Here is a 27,072-nt window from a genome sequence, read left to right on the forward strand (position 1 = left end):
CATACCAAAGTAAACATTGTGTAGGGGAATGCTGGTATACTCCGATGTCAATAATCACTGGGATAACTGGCAGCTAATTTTGCATATCAAAGATTTCCTGCCTGAGGTTGTACAGTCATTTGTGTCTAGAAAATAAGCCAAAATTTGATGAATCCTAAACCATGACAAATTGATTCCCTCATCTCTAGGTGCAGCACTAATTTAGATTAACTCTTTGCATATCTCTTACAGATTAGCCAGTGCATTATGTATTTTCTGGACTGCTCTGCCAGTCTTTGTTTTGTAAACTGATTTGTAAAGTATATGAAACATCTGACTCTAGTGAAGCCTGATCTATGAAAATGATTTTCCTTCTGTTGTCAAAAGTTGACAATGACTGTGTATAGTAGGTTAAGAGTGAACACATTTAAAGGGCTTCTGTCACCCCACTAAACTTTTTTTTTTTTGCTTACTTATAATCTCTACACTGCGATTTATGCCTACATAATCTAATTAATCATTTTGGTCCAGTAGATTTTGTTTAAAACATGCTTTTAAAATATGCAAATTACCTTGCTACCAGCAAGTAGGGTCCTCTGCTGGCCCTGCCTGTTTGCATTCAAAATCTGGCGACTGCGCCACGGCCGTACCTGTCTTCAATCGGCGCAGGCGCACTGAGAGGCGGCCGCTCGCTCGGCCGCTCCATCCTCAATGCGCCTGCGCCAATGACGTCACATCTACACCCGGCACAGGCGCATTGAGGATGGAGCGGCTGATTGAAGACAGGTACGGCCGCGGCGCAGGCACCAGATTTTGAATGCAAACAGACAGGGCCAGCAGAGGACCATCCCGTTCCCTGGCCCTGTCAATCACAATGCAGAGGGGGGCGTCTTTAGGATCGGAGGATGCGGCTGCTACCAGCAAGTAGCCGCCCTACTTGCTGGTATCAAGGCAATTTGCATATTTTAAAAGCATGTTTTAAACAAAATCTACTGGACCAAAATGATTCATTAGATTATGTAGGCATAAATCGCAGTGTAGGGATTATAAGTAAGCAAAAAAAAAAAAAGGTTTAGTGGGGCGACAGAAGCCCTTTAAAGGATTGCAGAGTTTTAAAAAAATGTTTGATATGTCTTAAAGACCTAGCAAAAGTTTTGATCATGGGGGGTCTGAGTTCTGAGACCCCCACGATCTCTAGAACGAGGAAAGAGAAACACTCACATAGCAACCAACTGATTCAAGACTTTCTATTGAGACCATCTCCTACAGCAAGGAGAGAGAGTGCAATATACACATAGCACTTGTACATTATAGTACTCACAATATAGTACCTGCAATAACAGTGTTTAGACAATGGTAAATATTATAACATATTCTTATATAATATCGACCATTTAACTGTATATCAGTGCCATGACATCTTATATTGTACTTACTGTACACTGGGACCAATGCACTCTAATAGTATTTATAAAGCATACAAAACATGTGTGCACATATTCTACCCACAGAAATATAGCCATACAGAGGAGTTTGTTGTAAGTGGAATTTCATATACCACAGTCCACTGGGGTAAATTGCCCCAAATGCATTAATAGGTGCATGTGTTAATACATTTGGCACATCTTTAGGGTGCTCTTAATACTGCTATCAGGATATATAGATTGGCATTTACATTTGCTCCATCTTCTGTCATTAGAATTTATCACTTTGGAATATTCTCTCCCATTTCAACTATGACATGAACCACATTTGGAGGAAAGCCAGTACTAAAGTTCTTGCCATATTGCTTATAATAAACATGACATAATTGTGTGCTTCAAAAATAAAACTAGTAAGACTGTGTTTAGACGAACCATGCTCTTCTCTGCATAATTGAAGCCTCTAATGACAGAAAGTCACCTCCAATCTTATAAGACAGTGGTGGCTTCTTGTGTCACTTTCCCTAAATTTGATGATCAAAATAAATGCTACACTAGTATATTATGGTAGGTATCGGGGTAGCGCCATCTTGGTTGGTACAGCACACTATCATTATCAGGTGAGTCCCCGTCTCTTGGCTTTATTGGCATTGGATATAGGTGTTTTTCCGACACCTGGTTATTACTGTGGATTGCCTCCAGTTTGGACACTATAGCACATGCATGTAATCCCTTATCTTTTAGCGATGCAGCCTTTTTGATTGAGACTCACCTTATATTTTCCATATTTTCTTTATATGTACTATTTTCTAATAGTTGGTAACTATATTACATCTGTATAATTTGGGTGCGGTCTGTAGGACCAAAAAATCCCTTTAGGAGTCCCTAACTAATAGTAATATCTTATCTTTATTTAAATCGCTTAAAACAAAACAATCACAAGAAAACCTATTGTTAAAACTATCAGAGTGTCGGTGAGGTAAAAAATGGCTATACTATATTAATCCTGGTTGCTCAGGGCACTATTCCTATATGAATGCCTATAGAAGGGACATCAGAACGCCCGACAGGAACGGGTTAATGGCTCTTGTGAATACTCGAGCACCCGACAGGAATGGGTTAATGGCTTTGGAGGAGAGGAGGCATGTCACTCAGAAGGGGAGGAAATCACAATACCACATCTACCTGCGACGGAGCCTCGGTACAAGGAGCGCACAATACACAGGTCATAAGATGTGCCCCGGCCTGATTGAATTCGCGATGACGCGACAGAGGGAGGAGCGCATGGTATCCACGTAAAATGAAGCGCTCCCCACTGATAGGCCCTGAAATGTGCCAGTTAGGAATAGCGGCACAGCTAGTGGGTAGAGGGAATGGAAGGGCGGGATATCCTGCGGAGTATAAAAAGAGGTCATGACGAGCGCGCTCGTACCTATACCCCACATCCCCTGACAAAGCCACGCAAGTGGCGAAACATGTCGGGAGGGGTGTATTAGGGTAGCGTTAACCTTTTAGACAGAGCAAGTGAGGTTTATTAGGAGTAGTACGAGCGGCATTGGTAGCCATAGACAGGAGGTAGTGAGGGACAAAGTGCCCAGCATACTTTATATCTACCAACTGACTGCTTTGGCAATAACAGCAGTTACTAGGTGGTGATTGACGTACATCCGGTCTTGCGTGTCAGCCTATGGGGTAGTAGCACAGTCTGTGGAGCAGTGAATTGTCGCTAAATCTTGGCACCTCCTCCCAGACAACTTGATACAAATTGTGCTCAAATAGGCTGATACACACAGCGGGTACATTTCAGTGTGAGAACTCTGAAGGATAACTGCCTCCACTGTCAAAGGTGGCCCTGGAGAGTGGCAACAGTAGTGCCTCCTATAGGCATTCATATAGGAATAGTGCCCTGAGCAACCAGGATTAATATAGTATAGCCATTTTTTACCTCACCGACACTCTGATAGTTTTAACAATAGGTTTTCTTGTGATTGTTTTGTTTTAAGCGATTTAAATAAAGATAAGATTTTACTATTAGTTAGGGACCCCTAAAGGGATTTTTTGGTCCTAGAGACCGCACCCAAATTATAAAGTATATCCCGAGGGTCCCTAATAGGGACTTCGATTATTTCCTATATTACATCTGGATACGTCTGTTATTTATTATATCTCTTTTTGATATGTGTGCAGCTCCAGGATGGCGCTTTCTCTGTCACTCTCCTTCACTTTTTAATGGCATATTATATATATATTATATTTGAATCATGTTATAATAAAAATCATATTTTTACATACGGTATTATGAGCTCTGTTCTTTGTTTATTTGCTTGTTTCACTCGGGAGCTGGTACCGAGTTATTTGCATAAGTGACCTTTGGTTCTGTTGGGTGTACATTGTCTCCACTCCCATCATTTGGCCATCTCTGGTCTCTTTTTCTAATTAGTATATTATGGGGCGTTATATTTCTACTATAGCTGGTATTTTCTGGACACAATTGCTGGCATTAAAATGTTTGTCGCACTGATGAAAATGTTTTATAGGAACACCCAGTTAGAAAGGTTTTTTTTTCAGCAGTTCTATACCATTGAAAACTAAATACAAGATATTGTCCTTCTGTAACAGACAGCACATAGGATAACTCTTCCTATATAGATACCCCACCAACAATTTATGAAACAATCTCCATATGTATAATAAAAAAAATTACATCTTTATTAGTTATACAGCATAAAAGCAAATACATAAAATAGCAGCAGAGAAACTCGAAGTGAGATTAAGAGGGAATCTGCAGAGTCATACAGCCATCAAGGGTATAAGAACCCATAAATCAATGTAGCCCAAAGAGAAAAATCAAAATAGCTAAAGGCAAAAAAATTGCCATTTAAAAAATAATAACCAAAAAGGAACAATGGGGACAAAATAAAAAATTTACCATAGGGATGATCGCACACTGACTCTGCAGCCTCCCTCACCCAACGCCATTTCTCCACACAGGCTTCTTCCGGTGATTTTTTAATTGGCAATTTTTTGCCTTTAGATATTTGTATTTTTCTCTTTGGGTCCTCTGCTGGCCCTGCCTGTTTGCATTCAAAATCTGGCGACTGCGCCACGGCCGTACCTGTCTTCAATCGGCGCAGGCGCACTGAGAGGCGGCCGCTCGCTCGGCCGCTCCATCCTCAATGCGCCTGCGCCAATGACGTCACATCTACACCCGGCACAGGCGCATTGAGGATGGAGCGGCTGATTGAAGACAGGTACGGCCGCGGCGCAGGCACCAGATTTTGAATGCAAACAGACAGGGCCAGCAGAGGACCATCCCGTTCCCTGGCCCTGTCAATCACAATGCAGAGGGGGGCGTCTTTAGGATCGGAGGATGCGGCTGCTACCAGCAAGTAGCCGCCCTACTTGCTGGTATCAAGGCAATTTGCATATTTTAAAAGCATGTTTTAAACAAAATCTACTGGACCAAAATGATTCATTAGATTATGTAGGCATAAATCGCAGTGTAGGGATTATAAGTAAGCAAAAAAAAAAAAAGGTTTAGTGGGGCGACAGAAGCCCTTTAAAGGATTGCAGAGTTTTAAAAAAATGTTTGATATGTCTTAAAGACCTAGCAAAAGTTTTGATCATGGGGGGTCTGAGTTCTGAGACCCCCACGATCTCTAGAACGAGGAAAGAGAAACACTCACATAGCAACCAACTGATTCAAGACTTTCTATTGAGACCATCTCCTACAGCAAGGAGAGAGAGTGCAATATACACATAGCACTTGTACATTATAGTACTCACAATATAGTACCTGCAATAACAGTGTTTAGACAATGGTAAATATTATAACATATTCTTATATAATATCGACCATTTAACTGTATATCAGTGCCATGACATCTTATATTGTACTTACTGTACACTGGGACCAATGCACTCTAATAGTATTTATAAAGCATACAAAACATGTGTGCACATATTCTACCCACAGAAATATAGCCATACAGAGGAGTTTGTTGTAAGTGGAATTTCATATACCACAGTCCACTGGGGTAAATTGCCCCAAATGCATTAATAGGTGCATGTGTTAATACATTTGGCACATCTTTAGGGTGCTCTTAATACTGCTATCAGGATATATAGATTGGCATTTACATTTGCTCCATCTTCTGTCATTAGAATTTATCACTTTGGAATATTCTCTCCCATTTCAACTATGACATGAACCACATTTGGAGGAAAGCCAGTACTAAAGTTCTTGCCATATTGCTTATAATAAACATGACATAATTGTGTGCTTCAAAAATAAAACTAGTAAGACTGTGTTTAGACGAACCATGCTCTTCTCTGCATAATTGAAGCCTCTAATGACAGAAAGTCACCTCCAATCTTATAAGACAGTGGTGGCTTCTTGTGTCACTTTCCCTAAATTTGATGATCAAAATAAATGCTACACTAGTATATTATGGTAGGTATCGGGGTAGCGCCATCTTGGTTGGTACAGCACACTATCATTATCAGGTGAGTCCCCGTCTCTTGGCTTTATTGGCATTGGATATAGGTGTTTTTCCGACACCTGGTTATTACTGTGGATTGCCTCCAGTTTGGACACTATAGCACATGCATGTAATCCCTTATCTTTTAGCGATGCAGCCTTTTTGATTGAGACTCACCTTATATTTTCCATATTTTCTTTATATGTACTATTTTCTAATAGTTGGTAACTATATTACATCTGTATAATTTGGGTGCGGTCTGTAGGACCAAAAAATCCCTTTAGGAGTCCCTAACTAATAGTAATATCTTATCTTTATTTAAATCGCTTAAAACAAAACAATCACAAGAAAACCTATTGTTAAAACTATCAGAGTGTCGGTGAGGTAAAAAATGGCTATACTATATTAATCCTGGTTGCTCAGGGCACTATTCCTATATGAATGCCTATAGAAGGGACATCAGAACGCCCGACAGGAACGGGTTAATGGCTCTTGTGAATACTCGAGCACCCGACAGGAATGGGTTAATGGCTTTGGAGGAGAGGAGGCATGTCACTCAGAAGGGGAGGAAATCACAATACCACATCTACCTGCGACGGAGCCTCGGTACAAGGAGCGCACAATACACAGGTCATAAGATGTGCCCCGGCCTGATTGAATTCGCGATGACGCGACAGAGGGAGGAGCGCATGGTATCCACGTAAAATGAAGCGCTCCCCACTGATAGGCCCTGAAATGTGCCAGTTAGGAATAGCGGCACAGCTAGTGGGTAGAGGGAATGGAAGGGCGGGATATCCTGCGGAGTATAAAAAGAGGTCATGACGAGCGCGCTCGTACCTATACCCCACATCCCCTGACAAAGCCACGCAAGTGGCGAAACATGTCGGGAGGGGTGTATTAGGGTAGCGTTAACCTTTTAGACAGAGCAAGTGAGGTTTATTAGGAGTAGTACGAGCGGCATTGGTAGCCATAGACAGGAGGTAGTGAGGGACAAAGTGCCCAGCATACTTTATATCTACCAACTGACTGCTTTGGCAATAACAGCAGTTACTAGGTGGTGATTGACGTACATCCGGTCTTGCGTGTCAGCCTATGGGGTAGTAGCACAGTCTGTGGAGCAGTGAATTGTCGCTAAATCTTGGCACCTCCTCCCAGACAACTTGATACAAATTGTGCTCAAATAGGCTGATACACACAGCGGGTACATTTCAGTGTGAGAACTCTGAAGGATAACTGCCTCCACTGTCAAAGGTGGCCCTGGAGAGTGGCAACAGTAGTGCCTCCTATAGGCATTCATATAGGAATAGTGCCCTGAGCAACCAGGATTAATATAGTATAGCCATTTTTTACCTCACCGACACTCTGATAGTTTTAACAATAGGTTTTCTTGTGATTGTTTTGTTTTAAGCGATTTAAATAAAGATAAGATTTTACTATTAGTTAGGGACCCCTAAAGGGATTTTTTGGTCCTAGAGACCGCACCCAAATTATAAAGTATATCCCGAGGGTCCCTAATAGGGACTTCGATTATTTCCTATATTACATCTGGATACGTCTGTTATTTATTATATCTCTTTTTGATATGTGTGCAGCTCCAGGATGGCGCTTTCTCTGTCACTCTCCTTCACTTTTTAATGGCATATTATATATATATTATATTTGAATCATGTTATAATAAAAATCATATTTTTACATACGGTATTATGAGCTCTGTTCTTTGTTTATTTGCTTGTTTCACTCGGGAGCTGGTACCGAGTTATTTGCATAAGTGACCTTTGGTTCTGTTGGGTGTACATTGTCTCCACTCCCATCATTTGGCCATCTCTGGTCTCTTTTTCTAATTAGTATATTATGGGGCGTTATATTTCTACTATAGCTGGTATTTTCTGGACACAATTGCTGGCATTAAAATGTTTGTCGCACTGATGAAAATGTTTTATAGGAACACCCAGTTAGAAAGGTTTTTTTTTCAGCAGTTCTATACCATTGAAAACTAAATACAAGATATTGTCCTTCTGTAACAGACAGCACATAGGATAACTCTTCCTATATAGATACCCCACCAACAATTTATGAAACAATCTCCATATGTATAATAAAAAAAATTACATCTTTATTAGTTATACAGCATAAAAGCAAATACATAAAATAGCAGCAGAGAAACTCGAAGTGAGATTAAGAGGGAATCTGCAGAGTCATACAGCCATCAAGGGTATAAGAACCCATAAATCAATGTAGCCCAAAGAGAAAAATCAAAATAGCTAAAGGCAAAAAAATTGCCATTTAAAAAATAATAACCAAAAAGGAACAATGGGGACAAAATAAAAAATTTACCATAGGGATGATCGCACACTGACTCTGCAGCCTCCCTCACCCAACGCCATTTCTCCACACAGGCTTCTTCCGGTGATTTTTTAATTGGCAATTTTTTGCCTTTAGATATTTGTATTTTTCTCTTTGGGCTACATTGATTTATGGTTTCTTGTACCCTTGATGGCTGTATGACTATGCAGCTTCCCTCTTAATCTTACTTGGAGTTTCTCTGCTGCTATTTTATGTATTTGCTTTTATGCTGTATAATTAATAAAGATGTAATTTTTTTATTATACATATGGAGGTTGTTTCATACATTTTTTGTGGGGTTGTTATAAGCATGTTATCTCCTCCAGTTTCTCCAATAAATTAGTATGCCCTAACTTTCTTGTTGGCGTGTGCTCCTATATAGATATGACAATCCATTTCCAGTTTATGGCTGCTGTAAGGGGACGATGATATGTGATGTTTAATCCACATGATAATAGTAGGCATAGAATTTGGATAACACCATGACAGCTCTATTGTATTTTGATAGGCCTAGATAAAGATTCCCACAGAAGAACATTACATTGATTATTGCAATGTGTGATGCTCTACTTGATGAATGCTCTGACTGAAAAAGTTAAGCAAAACTGTTTGTCATGCTAAAAGTCTAAACAAAGAGGAAGTTCTAAAATGGACTCAGATTGGTGTAAAATAAGAAAAAAGTGATGTCACTTTACCAATGCACATCCCATGAGACTCCCATTCTCCCTTCCATTCTGCTCCCTCTCGATATATACACTGGAAAGACCTTTCAACCAATCACTGGCCACAGCCTTGACCCGTCTCAGTCAGTGGCTTGAGCAGTAATTTCCTGCATGATGAAAGCTCCCACAAAGACTTAGAAATATTGAAGTGGGACTGGTGGGATATTTGTAAGGCTTATATTACTTATTTTATTCTTTTAATAAGATCTGAGATTGTTTTAAAAAAAATTCCATTGGCTGATCAGCCCATTTAAATAGGCGCAAAGACTTTTAGGGTATGACCTTCAGATTAACATAGCACATTTCTAGTCCACTGGATTACGAAGGATCACACTCTATAGAAGTTAAAGTGCTCAGTGAAGAACACTGGGTCCATCAATATAAAAATAAAAATAAAAATGGCATTCAGGATATTGGTTGGAATTAAGAAGTAGTTTTATTTGTAATCCACAACTGATAGCACATTAGCTTTCACATATTAATCCTAGTAAATTTAGTAAACTTTCAGGTGACTAAATAAAGTGTTTTGGTCAAACCCAGACCTTAGTCATAAATATCACAGTCAACTGCCAGTGCTATACAACACTAAGCACCAACCCTATGGTCCAGGTATCCTACCCTGGAACCGTCTTTCATTACTGAACATGATGTTTCTGACCAAGGTCAGTGTCAGTGATATGTGAAAGCTACTTTGCTGCCATTTGTGGATTACAAATAAAACTACTCGCTAGTTTCATTCAATATCCGAAGGGCCATTGTCTGTCTTTTTGTTTTGATGGCAACCCTAATTAAATGGTCCCTGCAGACTTGATGTGTATTGGTTTAGACTACATAGTCTTGTACTACCTACAGAACAAACATAGGTGGTTTCAAACTAAATTAAGTAGAAGAAATTAATTCACAGATATTCTATTTTATATTAGCAAAACTGCAAATTTAGGTCCAGAAATTTAAAGGGCTGGCTGAATAGTCATCTGCCTGAATTATACACCAAACAGCCAATGCAGGCAGCCATGTATGAACAGAAGTTTTCTTGCAGTGGTATACTGTAACTAAGATCCTATGAGCCCTTGAAAAAATGTTGTCTGGGAGGTGACAGACATATTAAACCATGTGGGACTTATACAGGAGCTTGGGGCATCTTCTTTCTAAAGCAGTCCCATAGGCCCACTACACCTTAGACCCAGTTACACCCTCTTCAGCCACAATTAGTTTCCCCCTCCATACTCAATCCAAATTAATAACTCACACTTCTATCATACTATAGAAGGTGAATTTATCCTGGTTTATCCAATATGGACTGCATTGTTCCTTTCACTATTGTTGTTTTTTTTGTCTGTTTCTACATATTTATTTTAGCATATATTATTACTCTGAATGAAGTTCTGCAAATTTTAATAACTGAAATATAATCAGTTTTATTGTAATATTAATTATGTTGCATACAGTGGGAAGCATCAAATAATTACTCCCTTTCCATTGTCCTATGCATTTACCACTACATACTCTGCAGTAGATTTTCAGCAGTTTTTTTTTCTCCAAAAATGTTTTCCAATATTTTTATGCTTTCAATATTTTATGACAATTTTCTAAAAACATTTTCTCAATTTTTTCAGGATATTAGATAATAACAGAGTTTCTCAGATCTTCCCTGGAGCATTTACGGGTCTGAATTCTCTGTATTTCTTGTAAGTCTTTTTACATATACATAATTATTACTGAAGGTTAGACCAATTCATTCTGCATAAGGTATAGGTATTATTACCTATTAAAGTTTTGACAGTTGATAGAGAGAATTCTGCACGTTGATTTCATTAATTCATTAGCAGCTGAAAGAAATTATGACATATGTTTTTAACTTTAAGAAATATTCAGTAGGCTATTTATTCCTTCCCATTCATCAGAGCTGTCATTAGGATTCATGTATTTTTCACAGGGCTGCACAATCAATTTATAAACTCTTTTAATGCAATGAGATAATATTTATTTTTGTTCTCCTTCAGGTACATGCTTAACAATTCCATTACTGAAATTCCAAATAGTTCCTTATGCTTAGAAATGCCTCGTCTTAACTGGTTGTAAGTAACAATTGTGATAATCAGTATTCAATGATTTTTGGGGGGATAACAATCCTTAATCAATTATTGCATGTATTTTATATTGTTTAAATTGTTTGTGTTTAGTGTGGCTACAAAGTGGCTAGGAATCCACATACAGCAGTTTAGGTTTTCTCCAGCTACATGAACAGATCCACTCTCATAGTTTCAGATGCCTAGCGCTGTCCCCTCTGCATTAAGGCAGGTAATCAATCATAGATTTTAATTTTGTTTAAAATAGTTCTCCAACTTTGATTTCAGACAGTAAAGAATACTCATGTGACTCAAATACCTATAGTGGGGACAGTTGTCTAGGACTGTAAAGAAGATAATGTTTTATAATAACAATGTGGCTGGAAAATTATGGACACCTTTGAACACATTTTTATTATTGCATTGCTTGTATTTTTACAAATAAAAAATACTTGATGGTTTGTTTTTATTAACCATTTGCAATGCTTTGGCTTGTAGAGCTTTAAATGAAGACTGCGCAAACCCGTTCTGTCCTAAAACCCTCTGATGAGCTCTTTAAATGTTGTTTTTGCATTCCCTCTTTGGCTATTTTATTTGAAGTTAAAGATGTGAACTCGGATTAGTTTTAGGTCAGGCGAGAGAGGGAATGCAGTAAGCTCATGTGACAGATTTAGCATAGAACAGGATTGAGCAGTTTGAATTGTATTGTACTACATATAAGCTCTGCAAGTCAAAGAATAGAAAAAGTTAAACAAAAATCAACTGCAACGCTGGAACGCGATATGACCTATAATGCCGTGCAGCTATCCAATCAGCCGATAGCCATCCCCATGATGTCACAGCCCTATAATAAGCCTCATTCCACGCAGACTTCGCTATTTTAGTGTGAGCTGAGTATAAGGAGAAACGTGACAAGCGCTTATAATCTAGGGACAGTATAGCAGAAAGTTTTTAATTGTAGAATATTGGATAGAGAGAGTGCAGGAAAAGTGCAGAGACAGTGTAGGGAGATTTCAGGGAGAGTTTTTAGACACTGTAGGGAGAGCATAGGGAGACTGTAAGGATAGTGCAGGTTGACTGTAATCACAGGGTGGAAACATCCCTATAAAAGCCTCATCCCGCCTGACTCCGCCATTTCACTGTGAGCTGAGCATAATGAGAGATATGATGAGTGCTCATGTGCTAGGGACAGTGTTGAAAAGTGAAAATTTGTTTAAAAAAGAATATTGGAGAGGGCAAGTGCATAGACAGTGCAAGGAGACTGTTTTAAGACTGTAGAAAGACAGTTGGGAGACTGCAGGTTGAGTGCATCGCCATGTGCAGCACATTCTACAGCACCCACATTCAGAGTTAATCTATTATGTTAGTGAAACAGTTACACTGTGTTCATATTACAGGACGGTGTCATATTTTACCCTGCTCAACTGTGCAGTGTAACCAAATTAATCATTGCTAATACAATTGTTTAGCAAAGAAATTATTGCAATCCCTATGACGAATAGTGTTGAGGGGGTTATCTGCACCTGTCAGAGACAGGTAGACACACAGCAATCCCGTCAGTGTAGCATGCATGCAGTCACAGACATCAAAGGGCATCACAATCCTGTTATTGCTGAACTTCAGCTGTCCTTCAAAGATGTTGGACAGGGACCATCTGAAAACTAGCTGCCATATAAAATGAAGAGCAAACATGGGCTGTTGCTGGTTATTTGATTGCCTGGGGTCAAATAACTACTTTGCACGGTGGCGTCTCATCAGTTATCAGAAAGGGCCACACAGATCACTCTACCAACTCGACCCAAAATCATTGTAGCTATAAGTTCTTTTTCAATTGTTTATGGTCAGAATTATGACTTTATTACCAGACAAATCGATCCACCAACTGGACCCAAATTCATAATTCCTGGCTAAAACGTTCCGTTGGCAAAAATTTTGTTCTGTGTCGCTCTGACAGCCACAACAAATTTGAAACAAATTCTACATCACTGTGCAGTGCAACAAAATTTTAACACATGTGAATCCCTCCATAAGGTCCAGGATCCCTCCATGCTAAGAACCTAATGGTATTCTGATTCCAAAATGGTGGATCAAACATGCTGTTGAATTATTGCCATAAGGGACAGGACACTGAAAACTAGCTTCCATATATGATGATGAACAAACAGGGGCTGTGGCTGGTTATTTGACCACCTGGGGTCAAATAACTGCTTAGTACGGAGGAGTCTCGTCGGTTTTCAGAATGAACAAGACAAATCGTTCTACCAACTCAAACCAAATTCATTGTTCTTTTAGCAAAATAATTTGTCTGTATCGTTATTGCAATCTTTTATGGTCCGAACTATAAAAATCTATTAGGGTTAAAACCAGATGGGCAGAACATGGTGAATTGATGTTGTTGCAAAACCAACCTCGCCACTGGGTTTTGGAGGGGCCTGGTTGCCAGCCTTATGGTTTCCAGGATTATGGCCCATACTAACTTTGAAGGAGAAGACAGACTGGCCGCACAGATTGAATCTGTGGAACTGTTTAGGACAGAAAAGCCATGAGTACAGCCAGGCCCAAGAGACGTTTACAACTAATTTGTGCTATATTGGGATGTTAAATGTCTATGTGTATTGTAAAGGGTGGGACATTGTATACGTTGAGTAGTGAGGTCTGTTCCATTGTCTCTCTGTGTGTATTGGCGATTGCCCTCTGTCCTGAGAGGTAATTGAATTACAACTCGGTTGTCTCCAGGACAAAGGACATTGTGTATTCCCCTGCCTGTGATGATTATGTTAACCATGGTGTACCATGATTATATCAGAGGCAGAGGGGAGGATTCTATGTGGGTTGTAGCCTTTGTGTTGCATTACAGACAGAGGGAAGGCGGTTTTGTGTTCAATTGCTGGGAAGGTTTCAATACTGAAAATGCATGTGATTGGCTAAAATATAAACTGTCACAGTCTTCTACAAGGGCCCCCAGGGGGGAGTGTCCCTTGCTAGGAGACCTGCATAAAAGGCTGAAAAATAACCCATTAAAGCGTTCCTGTTTTACATTCAACATAGAGCCTCGTCTCATGTGTGTGGGGATTGCTATACGCTGAAGATTTGCTATACTCCTCTAGCTATGACTACTAGCTCTTGTAAGAGCTGTTCCTGGCTCCTGTGGTGGTTTTGGTGTAGAGCAGAGTGCTTGGAGTCCTCGGGAAGCACTGGGAGCATTCATCAACGGAGGTACCCGGTCAGGGTGCTAGGAGATCTGTTACATTGGTGCCAGCGGTAAGATGGCATCCTAGTAAGAGGAGAAGCAGCTCGGAGAAACCGTTCGTGGATTTGCAGAATTGAGGGCAACGCTAGTATCCGTACAGCACTGAATACAGCAGGATGGAATCAACTAGTCTTTGAACAGCGTTCTATGACGAGGAGGAGGAGGCAGTCGCGGACTACAGGGATGCAGACAGAAATGAAATCTGGTATGATGCCCTGGAAAATGCCCAGCGGCGGCGAGGTGAGAGCCTACCCAGTTATGAGCAGCGGCTACAGAAGCGTGTGGCGATGCGGATGGGTCTCTTGGTAGAGCAGCCCCTGGATATCACGACCGGTGTGCCTATCACATACGTGACACAGAGGGAGGGAAAGAGGAAGGCCCTGTCCAAGGGAGAGGGAAAGGTGGTGACCCCTATCTCACCTTGAGGCTGGCACCTGACTGCCCTGACGTCCCTAGACGGGTTCCTCACCCGTACGCCGATCATGTGCCTAAACCCTGGCTTTCCCTGAGATGAGCCCTAGATAGTGAATAGGGCGGTGGGAACACTAGTCCGCACCACTAGCTTTAAAGGAAAACACCAAGGGGAGGACAGACAATACAGACTAAACATATAATCCCAGGTGGGCGACAACAGAAGACAACAAAAAGCCCAACAGGGATCCGGAGGATAACACTCTGGAACAACAACCAGGATTCACAGCTCCAGTGGGTCAGTATAGAAGTCCAGGCAGGAAGCTCTATATCTGGCAACTAGAGAAGTGTGAAAGGAGAATATAAGGAGGTTGGGAGTGACAGACAAGAAACAGCTGAGGAGGAGAATCTACGGATCCCTGATTGAGACAAAAAGGATTGCAAGGCAAACACAGAAAACTATCATTAAGAAACAACTTCCTGACCCCAGGTATAACGGAGTCAGACGTGGCTCTTGACACCCTCGTGACAGTACGCCCCCTTTCACGAGGGGCCTCCGGACACTCAGGACCAGGTCTCCTCTGGCGTTTACCTCTGACACTGGAACCCACATTCTTTCCTCGGGACCGTAACCCCTCCAATGCACCAGATACTGAAGAGAGCAGCGGACCAGACGAGAATCAACAATTTTGGATATTTGAAACTCCAGAATACCTTCCACAATAACAGGAGGAGGTCGCAGCGGTGATGGTTCTAGAGGTGGAACATACTTCTTGAGTAACAACTTATGGAAGACGTTATGGATCTTAAAAGTCTGAGGTAGCTCCAGGCGAAAAGCCACAGGGTTAATGACGGCTACTATTTTATAAGGACCAATGAACCTAGGACCCAGTTTCCAAGAGGGAACCTTCAACTTAATATTCCTAGTAGACAACCACACATAGTCATTCACTCCTAGGTCCGGACCTGGCCACTGTTTCTTATCAGCCATGCATTTATATTTGCCTCCCATATTTTTCAAGTTAGCTTCCACCTTCTGCCATACAATGAAAGAGATGATGAAAACCGTTCCTCTTCGGGAACCTCAGAAGACCCCCCCTCTTTGAAAGTACAGAATTGGGGATGAAAATCATATGCACCAAAAAATGGTGACTTGCCAGTGGATTCCTGACGACGATTATTTATGGCAAACTCGGCTAACGGTAAATATGATGACCACACCTCTTGGTTTTCAGACACAAAATACCTGTCACCACCAGACATCTGAGAAGCTCTGGCAGATGCCCTTCAGAACCTCCTCCTTGAGGTTCCTTTGTTTTGCTTTCATTTTCTCATCTCGTTAGCCTCTCTCAGCTATAATGTAGTTGCACTGATTGCATCCCTTTAAATCCCTCCCCATAGTGCATCAGTTTGCGGTTTATATTACTTCCTGGAGTGTGTGCATGCTGATCCTACTTCTGAGTCTTCTACAAGATAAGTTTTGTTCATTAATTTGTGTTTTTCTGTTTGCTGGATCCCAGGTGACCCTGACTCCCTCTGTATCTAGTGTACGGAGCCGGTGGTCGTGTCCTCTCACTATTATAGGGTGTTCAGGTGTTATACTATTGGGATTTTCGCATAGGCTGAGCAGTCAGGGAGAGAGCCAGGTCTGATGCAGGGCTCTCCCTTTTTGTTCCTTAGTTTTGAGGCCAGTCAGTCGTATATTCATTTTGTGTTTTCTTGTTTCCTGTACACCTTCCGTGGCAACACCTTAGATATGTCTCAAGGTTTTGGTTGGTACGCTCAGTCTGTCCATTCGACTGAGGATGGAAAGTTGAGGAATAGGACAAGTGTACCCCCAAACGGGAACAAAAAGCTTTCCAAAACTTAGAAATAAACTGGGTTCCCCGATCCGAAACCACATCGGAAGGGACCCCGTGAAGCTTCACGATTTCACTGATAAACACCTGAGCAAGAGTCTTAGCATTAGGAAGTGCGGGTAACGCAATAAAGTGTACCATTTTGCTAAACCTGTCTACTACTACCAAGATAACTGTTTTACCCGCAGACAAAGGTAAGTCAGTGATGAAATGCATTGACAGATGTGTCCATGGCCTATTGGGGATGACAAGTGGCAATAAAGACCCTGCTGGACGTGTATGAGAGACTTTCGCGCGTGCACAAGTAGAACAAGAAGACACAAAATCCATTACATCCTGACGCAACCTTGGCCACCAAAAACGACGAGACAATAGCTCCAAGGTTGCTTTACTACCCGGGTGCCCAGCAAGTGCCGAATTATGATGTTCCTTTAATAATTCGAGACGCAGGTTTAATGGTAAAAACAATTTCTCTGAGGGGCAAGAGGCCGGGGCGTCCCCCTGGGCCTCTAACACCTTCCCGTCCAGAACAGAGTGTACAGCAGAGACAACCACTCCTCTTTGTAAAATGGGTACCGGATCACTAACATTACCCCCTCCAGGGAAACTATGAGATAATGCGTCTGCCTTGGTATTTTTTGCCCCAGGATGATAGGTGATAAAAAAGTTAAATCTGGTAAAGAATAGCGACCACCTAGCTTGTCTAGGGGTGAGACACTTAGCCAATTCGAGGTACAGAAGGTTTTTCTGATCCGTAATCACCGTGACGGGGTGGGTTGCTCCCTCTAAGAAGTGACGCCACTCTTCAAACGCCAGTTTAATCGCCAACAGTTCCCTATTTCCAATATCATAGTTCTTTTCAGCTGTAGATAACTTTTTGGAAAAGAAAGCGCAAGGATGCCATTTGCCAGGACACGGACCCTGAGACAATACAGCCCCCACTCCCACCTCTGACGCATTTACTTCAACAATAAAAGGCTGAGAGACATCAGGTTGAATTAGAACAGGTGCCAAGGTAAATCTCTCTTTTAGGAGGAAAATGCAATTTTAGCGGCGTCAGACCATTTAGAAAAATCAGTCCCCTTCCTAGTCATGTCAGTAAGGGGTTTAACGATCACTGAATAATTTTTAATGAACTTTCTATAGAAATTTGCAAAACCCAAAAACCGTTGTACAGCTTTAAGGTTCTCAGGAAGATCCCAATCTAAAATTGCCTGGACCTTCCTAGGATCCATACGGAAACCTGAAGCAGATATTAGATATCCCAGGCACATTATTTCCTGAACGGCGAAGACATATTTTTTAATTTTCGCATATAATTTATTCGTCCGTAGGACCTGCAGTACCTGTCTGACATGTACTTCATGTGTTTTCAGATCAGCCAAAAAAATTATGGTTATCCGGTTTAGCTTGCGGAAATCTAGGCAAGGACGCAGGCCCCCATCTTTCTTTTTAACAAAGAAAAACCCTGCAGCCACGGGTGAAGAAGAGGGTCTGATGTGTCCCTTAGCCAGACTCTCGGAGATGTAATCCTTCATGGCTTGTCTCTCGGGACCCGAAAGATTATATAACCTGGTATTGGGTAATTTTGCACCGGGAATCAGGTTAACCGGGCAATCATAAGGACGATGAAGTGGTAACTTCTAACAACCTTTTTCAGAAAAAACATCCTCAAAGTCCGAAATAAATGTAGGTAGGGTAGCTATGGAGGCGACTAAGCAATTGCTATTTAAGCAATTCTCTCTTCAATGCTCACTCCACTCCAATATCTCCCTGGCCTGCCAATCCACCACTGGATTGTGCGCTACCAACCAGGGAAGACCCAATACCACAGGAGAGGGAAGGCCCTCCAGAACGTAACATGAAAGACACTCATTATGGTGGTCCCCTACCCGAAGGTGTAAGTTATGGACAATGTGAGTGAGGTTTCTCTGAGACAGAGGAGCAGAATCAATAGCAAATATGGGAATAGATCTCTGCAGCGTACAGACAAACCCATAGTGCGGGCATAATGGGCATCTATCAAATTTACCCCTGCTCCACTGTCTAGAAAGAAAGAAATAGTTTCTGCCTTAACACCAAAAACAATAACCGCTGGCAACACAAATTGAGATGTTCGTATGAAGGAAACGTATACCCCCCGGCTGACATCCTCCGCACAGCCTGGGGTTAGTAGTTTTCCGAACGGTCTTTTGTTTTTGAGAAAGGAGGGACAGACATTAATAAAATGACCCCTCCCCCCACAGAAAAAACAAGCCCCACGCCTACGGCGAGCCTCAGGAGGATGGACCTGAGGAGTAGTTCCTCCTAGCTGCATTGGCTCGTCTAAGTCAGTACAGACTAACTGCTGCTTGGGAGAGGTTACCAATTGCTCAGGAATTTTCAATCTCTCCCTAAGACGTCTATCTATTCTGATAGAGAAGGGGGGGTCTCATACAGCGCAAGCGCATCCTTAACCCTTTCGGATAACTCAGAGCAGAACTGACTCCTGAGAGCCGGGTCGTTCCACTGAGTATCCGTAGCCCACCTACGGAACTCTGAGCAATATTCCTCTGCTGGCTGATCTCCCTGTAGGAGTTTCCGTAACTTCGACTCAGCCAGGGCGACTCGGTCAGGGTCATCATATATGAGACCCAAGGCCCCAAAAAATTCCTCCACTGACCGGAGAGCCTGGGAATCAGGGGGTAAAGAGAACGCCCAGGATTGCGGGTCCCCCATAAGCAGGGAAATAACAATCCCCCACCCGCTGTTCTTCATTACCAGAGGAGTAAGGGCGCAGCTTAAAATATAAATTACAGGCCTCACGGAATGTCACAAATTTGTCCCTTCCCCCATAAAATCTGTCAGGAAGAACAACCTTGGGTTCTGCAACAACCTGGTTACCCATAGCGACCGCTGGGCTTGCGGTCTGCTGCATTTGCTGCAGTTGCTGGAGGACCGACGCCTTCAATTCTGCCACCTCAAAAGACAGGCCTTGAAGTTGTTTTGCCAAAGCAGCAATAGGATCCATACTGGATTCTAAATAGAGAGAGAAAAACCAAAAAAGATAAACTTTTTTTTTTTTTCCCCTTCCCAAAAAATAAGGGCCAGATATAATATCACGACCAGCGTGCCTATCACATACGTGACACAGAGGGAGGGAAAGAGGAAGGCCCTGTCCAAGGGAGAGGGAAAGGTGGTGACCCCTATCTCACCTTGAGGCTGGCACCTGACTGCCCTGACGTCCCTAGATGGGTTCCTCACCCGTACGCCGATCACGTGCCTAAACCTTGGCTTTCCCTGAGATGAGCCCTAGATAGTGAATAGGGCGGTGGGAACACTAGTCCGCACCACTAGCTTTAAAGGAAAACACCAAGGGGAGGACAGACAATACAGACTAAACATATAATCCCAGGTAGGCGACAACAGAAGACAACAAAAAGCCCAACAGGGATCCGGAGGATAACACTCTGGAACAACAACCAGGATTCACAGCTCCAGTGGGTCAGTATAGAAGTCCAGGCAGGAAGCTCTATATCTGGCAACTAGAGAAGTGTGAGAGGAGAATATAAGGAGGTTGGGAGTGACAGACAAGAAACAGCTGAGGAGGAGAATCTACGGATCCCTGATTGAGACAAAAAGGATTGCAAGGCAAACACAGAAAACTATCATTAAGAAACAATGTGATCTTTAGACATAGAGCACGCAGCCACCCGCTGCGACTTCCTGACGCCGGGTATAACAGAGTCAGACGTGGCTCTTGACACCCTCGTGACACTGGATGAGTGGGTTACAGAACTGGAGAGCCTGGTATGGAAGGAGCTTTGGCTAGACAACGCCTACCAGACACTCTGGTGGGATGTGATTCGGCACTCCCCCTGGATGGCTGAGCACGACAGACCCGAGGGTGAGGATTATGATGGCCCTGGCCTGTTGTTTGAGGCCTTCGCAGAACCGGAATTTGGAGATGCTGGAGAGTCCTGGTTCTGGGATATCTATGACTACAGGGAGGCTATGCATTATTGGGCTACAGCGAGAGAGGTGAGACAAGACCTGGCATCTCTAGTGACAAAGGAGTGGGAGCTGGAGCAGGACTACCAATACTTCTTCAGCTCAATTCGGTCACAAGATACACTGCCAGAGAGCTGGGTGGCCGTCCCAGACCTACAACCCTACAGCTGGGAAGACCCAACTGAAGTATCCCCTGCTTCAGTACCAGCTACAGAGGTAGGGGACCTCATAGACTGGTCCTGGGGGGAAACCCATATGGCAGACGAGATGGGACCGAGATCTCTCCACCGGCCCTACAGGGATGCTGGGCAGTCGGCCCATATCCCGAATGGCAGCCGGAGTATCAGGGAGTAGGGACAGTTGGTCCAGCTCCCCAGCGGCAGTATGTTTTGCCCGGAGAGGAGAGCATTGTCTCCATTCCCCAGCGGCAGTGTACCTTGAAGGGAGATGAGGCAATTGGTCTCTCTCCCCAACCACAGGGGGACAGCAACCCTAACTCCGATGGGGCAGATGGGACCGCAGTCTCTGCACCTGGCCTACCAGGATGCTGGATGGCCGGTACGGATCCCACACTAACCCCGCAGGAATGCCAGGAGGAGGAGGTAAGCGATCCCCCCTCTCCACAGTGCAGTTGGCCTCTGCCCTCCCCTATCTTCTTGTCCAGAGGCTGACTCCTCACAGGCTACCCCAGCGGAAGAGCTGGCATCTGGGCAGAGCGCAGTCGGCCTCTGCCCTCCCCTATCCTCTTCTCCAGAGCCGGACTTCCCACAGGCTACCCCAGCGGAAGAGCTGGCATCTGGGCAGAGCGCAGTCAGCCTCTGCCCTCCCCTATCCTCTTGTCCAGAGTCTGACTCCCCACTTGCTACCCCAGCGGAAGAGCTGGCATCTGGGCAGAGCGCAGTTGGCCTCTGCCCACCAAGTACCTACAGCTCCAAGGTAGAGAACACCAATGAAGCAAGGAGTAGCAGATGCCCACTCAACAGCTGGGGACGTACAGAACAGAGCCAGGCCCCAAAATTCAACAGGTCCAGTATTTGGTTGTGGGTGGACTGTCAGACTAACTCAGGTACCAACCGGCGTGAGGTCAGGCATCTGGTTAGTCTTCCCTGGGAGGGGGAGATGTTTGGCGAAACCAACCTCGCCACTGGGTTTTGGAGGGGCCTGGTTGCCAGCCTCTTGCCCCAGAATTATGGCCCAAACTAATTTTGAAGGAGAAGACAGACCGGCCGCTCAGCTTAAATCTGTGGAACTGTTTTGGACAGAAAAGCCATGAGTACAGCCAGGCCCAAGAGACTTTTACAACTAATTTGTGCTATGTTGGGATGTTAAATGTCTATGTGTATTGTAAAGGGTGGGACATTGTATACGTTGAGTAGTGAGGTCTGTTCCATTGTCTCTCTGTGTGTATTGGCGATTGCCCTCTGTCCTGAGAGGTAATTGAATTACAACTCCGTTGTCTCCAGGACAGAGGACATTGTGTATTCTCCTGCCTGTGATGTTAACCATGGTGTACCATGATTATATCAGAGGCAGAGGGGAGCGTTTACACACTATGGTACAAAAATGTGAATTTCCGCTTTTTGAAACAGCTCTGACTTTCTGAGCACCTGTCATGATTCCTGAGGTTCTACAATGCCCAAACAGTAGAAAACCCCCACAAATGACCCAATTTCGGAAAGTAGACACCCTAAGGTATTCGCTGATGGGCATAGTGAGTTCATAGAACTTTTTATTTTTTGTCACAAGTTAGCGGAAAATTATGATTATTTTTTTTCTTTTTTTTTTTCCTTACAAAGTCTCATATTCCACTAACTTGCGACAAAAAATAACAAATTCTAGGAACTCACCATGCCCCTCACAGAATACCTTGGGGTGTCTTCTTTCCAAAATGGGGTCACTTGTGGCGTAGTTATACTGCACTGGCAATTTAGGGGCCCATATGTGTGAGAAGTACTTTGCAATCAAAATCTGTAAAAAATGACCGGTGAAATCCGAAAGGTGCACTTTGGAATGTGGGTCCCTTTGCCCACCTAGGCTGCAAAAAAGTGTGACACATCTGGTATCGCCGTACTCAGGAGAAGTTGGGGAATGTGTTTTGGGGTGTCATTTTATATATACCCATGCTGGGTGAGAGAAATATCTTGGCAAAAGACAACTTTTCCCATTTTTTTATGCAAAGTTGGCATTTGACCAAGATATTTTTCTCACCCAGCATGGGTATATGTAAAATTACACCCCAAAACACATTCCCCAACTTCTCCTGAGTACGGCAATACCAGATGTGTGACACTTTTTTGCAGCCAAGGTGGGCAAAGGGGCACATATTCCAAAGTGCACCTTTGGGATTTCACCGGCCATTTTTTACACATTTTGATTGCAAAGTTCTTCTCACACATTTGGGCCCCTAAATTGCCAGGGCAGTATAACTACCCCACAAGTGACCCCATTTTGGAAAGAAGACACCCCAAGGTATTCCGTGAGGGGCATGGCGAGTTCCTAGAATTTTTTATTTTTTGTCACAAGTTAGCGGAAAATTATGATTTTTATTATTTATTTTTTTTCCTTACAAAGTCTCATATTCCACTAACTTGAGACAAAAAATAAAAAATTCTAGGAACTCGCCATGCCCCTCACGGAATACCTTGGGGTGTCTTCTTTCCAAAATGGGGTCACTTGTGGCGTAGTTATACTGCCCTGGCAATTTAGGGGCCCAAATGTGTGAGAAGTACTTTGCAATCAAAATCTGTAAAAAATGACAAGCGAAATCCGAAAGGTGCACTTTGGAATATGTGCCCCTTTGCCCACCTTGGCTGCAAAAAAGTGTCACACATCTGGTATCGCCGTACTCAGGAGAAGTTGGGGAATGTGTTTTGGGGTGTCATTTCACATATAACCATGCTGGGTGAGAGAAATATCTTGGCAAAAGACAACTTTTCCATTTTTTTTATACAAAGTTGGCATTTGACCAAGATATTTATCTCACCCAGCATGGGTATATGTAACATGACACCCCAAAACACATTCCCCAGCTTCTCCTGAGTACGGTGATACCAGATGTGTGACACTTTTGCTCATCTAGGCTTCAAAAGTGCCCAAATTCCTTTTAGGAGGGCATTTTTAGACATTTGGATCCCAGACTTCTTCTCACGCTTTAGGGCCCCTAAAAAGCCAGGGCAGTATAAATACCCCACATGTGACCCCACTTTGGAAAGAAGACACCCCAAGGTATTCGATGAGGGGCATGGCGAGTTCATAGAAATGTATTTTTTGGCATAAGTTACCGGAAATTGATTTTTTTTTAGTTTTTTCTCACAAAGTCTAACTTTCTGCTAACTTAGGACAAAAATTTAAATCTTTCATGGACTCAATATGCCCCTCAGCGAATACCTTGGGGTGTCTTCTTTCCAAAATGGGGTCAGTTGTGGGGTGTTTGTACTGCCCTGGCATTTGAGGGTCTCTGCAATCATTACATGTATGGCCAGCATTAGGAGTTTCTGCTATTCTCCTTATATTGAGCATACAGGTAATGAGATTTTTTTTCCGTTCAGCCTCTGGGCTGAAAGAAAAAAATGAACGGCACAGATTTCTTCATTCGCATCGATAAATGTGGATGAAAAAATCTCTGCCAAAAAAAAAAAAAAAGGAGGGGAAAGGCGTCTGCCAGGACATAGGAGCTCCGCCCAATATCCATACCCACTTAGCTCGTATGCCCTGGCAAACCAGATTTCTCCATTCACATCAATCGATGTGGATGAATAAATCATTGCCGGGATTTTTATTTATTTTTTATATACAAAGTGTTTGCCAAAGCATAGGAACGCCGCCTCCTCCTCACCTCGTATGCATCGGCAAACGTATCTGTTACTGCAGAGTAGAAATCTCGTCTTGCAGCGCCGCATACACCGACTTGCGCGTAATCTAACAGCAGCACAATGCTTCTGTCAGAATGCACATCAGGCCACAACGCAATAATGTTATTAACTTTGGAACAGAATACATAAACATTAACTTTTTGAACTAAACATTAACCTGTTTGCTTACTGGTGTTTTTTTTTTTTTTTTTTTTTTTTTTTTTTTACCTTTATAGAACAAACCTCTCCTTCCCCATGGGTCAATGTGCAAAGCGCAAATCGCCCAAAGATGTGGCGAAGTGCGTTATGCACTTTGTCCCATGTGAAAGGAGACGTTTGCAGCAGCAGTGAGTGAATGGGCCCTAATAGCCCTGTGTGCCTGTCCTGGTGAGATGATCCCTATGCTAATAGTGTACCTGTGAGTGGTACTTCCGGAAACACTCTCCAAAGCATAGGGCAGGGTGGTCAGGACAGTCAGGACAGAAATAGCAGGTGTCTCGCCTTATTCCACTCCTGCTACAGACACGACATTTTTTTCGGGGTGGCGGTCGGTTTGAGGTACCAGGAACGACACTGGGGAAATGTCGCTCGTGTAGACGGCTAACTACACTGGTGGATGGGGCCACGGAACCTCCTGGGTACAGGAGGTTCGCGATGATCTCTTCCTGAAATTTGAGGAAGGATCCAGTTCTCCCAAACTTCTTCTTTGAATTTTGCCGGCCCACGATGCGCATGCGCGGGCCGGCATACCCGGAAATCTCGCGTCCCGGTTAAAATAACAGACATCCGGCGGCCATGGCACATGCCATGCCAGGTTAACTTCCAAGCCTTCACACTAGGTGGCCTGGGTATACTTGATTTATAGTGATTCATGACAAATTCATTTGTAACAAATCAAATATCTGGTTGAAGATCATTGTATCCCTCAGATGCTGATTGCGGCATCTGACATTAATATTAAAGTGTAAAATAAATAAAAATTATAAAAATACTTGCTCACTTGCCTCATCTATTTGGTGTTTGTGTTATTATTAGTATATTATGCCAAGGCTTGCCATTTAAAGGGAACCTGTCACCAGTTTTATGGTGTCCTAACTAAGGGCAACATAAATAAGTGACTGATTCTCTTAGCAAAATGCTGGGTCACTTTCTTTAATTGACCCAGTCAATCTGCCAACATCTTGCATTGAAAAGCTCCAGCACATAATGATGAGTCCTGAATATTCATGAGCTCCTTACTCTCCCCACCTACTTGCTGCTGATTGACAGTTATTTTCCATATGAATCAGCAGCAGGTGGGCAGGGGAGTGGCTATAGCTGTTAATTAAATAAATGCTGGACTCAATGACATCACGCTGGACTCAAATCAGCTCATTAGCATGCGGCATGTGGCATCTTTGTGTGTATATTATGAGGTAACCATCTGTCACATCTAAGGCACTTTTTAGTAGTTAATGATTGTATATAATTAGTTAGATTATAATCAAATATCCACATGACAGCTTCAATTTAAGAGTGAAGTTAACAAATGTTATTACATGGGTCTAATTTGCATAATCCAGAAATATTGTCATCTCAATAGGCACACATCCTGATAATAGACAGACATCCTTGTTACTGCAGACAAAAGATTATTACAGTTTCTGGAAGCTAAAGATCCACCTTATCATACTGAACTACTACAGAGATAAAAATAATGTTTATATGAACACAACATACAACAAAAAAGATTAAGTCACTGAGGGAAAACTAAAGCCACATAAAGCGAAATGCTCATTCATCGGGTGATCCTGTTGTTCATGCAGGCACACCAATTATCGTTTTTGGGCAGCCATTTGTGCTGTCTAAATAGCGATCTGCTGCCCAGAAACAGTGCAGCTGTATGAGGGCAAGCAATCGCAATAGCAATCCCTCATCCTTAGGCCTCATGCACGCGACCGTTTTTTTTGCGGTCCGCAAAAACGGGTTCCGTAGTTCCGTGTCCGTTTTTCCTTCCGCGGGTCTTCCTTGATTTTTGGAGGATCCACGGACATGAAGGAAAAAGTCGTTTTGGTGTCCGCCTGGCCGTGCGGAGCCAAATGGATCCGTCCTGACTTACAATGCAAGTCAATGGGGACGGATCCGTTTGACGTTGACACAATATGGTGCAATTTCAAACAGATCTGTCCCCCATTGACTTTCAATGTTAAGTCAGGAGTCCCTATTATACCATCAGATCGGAGTTTTCTCCAATCCGATGGTATATTTTAACTTGAAGCGTCCCCATCACCATGGGAACGCCTCTATGTTAGAATATACCATCGGATTTGAGTTACATCGTGAAAACTCATATCCGACAGTATATTATAACACAGAGGCATTTCCATGGTGATGGGGACGCTTCACGTTAGAATATACTACGAACTGTGTACATGACTGCCCCCTGCTGCCTGGCAGCACCCGATCTCTTGCAGGGGGCCGTGATCAGCACAATTAACCCCTCAGGTGCCGCACCTAAAGGGGTTAATTGTGCGTATCATAGCCCCCTGTAGGAGATCAGGGGCTGCCAGGCAGCAGGGGGCAGACCCCCCTCCCTCCCCAGTTTGAATATCATTGGTGGCCAGTGTGCGGCCCCCCCGGCCCCCCTCCCTCTATTGTATTATCATTGGTGGCCAGTGTGCGGCCCCCCTCCCTCCCTCTATTGTATTATCATTGGT

General features: G+C 43.0%; 1 protein-coding gene across 1 annotated transcript in view; it reads left to right on the plus strand.

Annotated features, from left to right (window-relative positions):
* LOC122919808 (relaxin receptor 2-like) overlaps window positions 1–27,072 on the plus strand; it is a 403,299-nt gene that overhangs the window by 77,047 nt on the left and 299,180 nt on the right. The window contains exons 8-9 of the mRNA XM_044268998.1: window positions 10,563–10,634; window positions 10,950–11,024. Of these exons, the coding sequence (XP_044124933.1) occupies window positions 10,563–10,634; window positions 10,950–11,024 (147 nt within the window). The remainder of the gene's footprint in view (window positions 1–10,562; window positions 10,635–10,949; window positions 11,025–27,072) is intronic.

Source organism: Bufo gargarizans, chromosome 9, assembly GCF_014858855.1.
Source record: "Bufo gargarizans isolate SCDJY-AF-19 chromosome 9, ASM1485885v1, whole genome shotgun sequence".
NCBI lineage: Eukaryota > Metazoa > Chordata > Amphibia > Anura > Bufonidae > Bufo > Bufo gargarizans.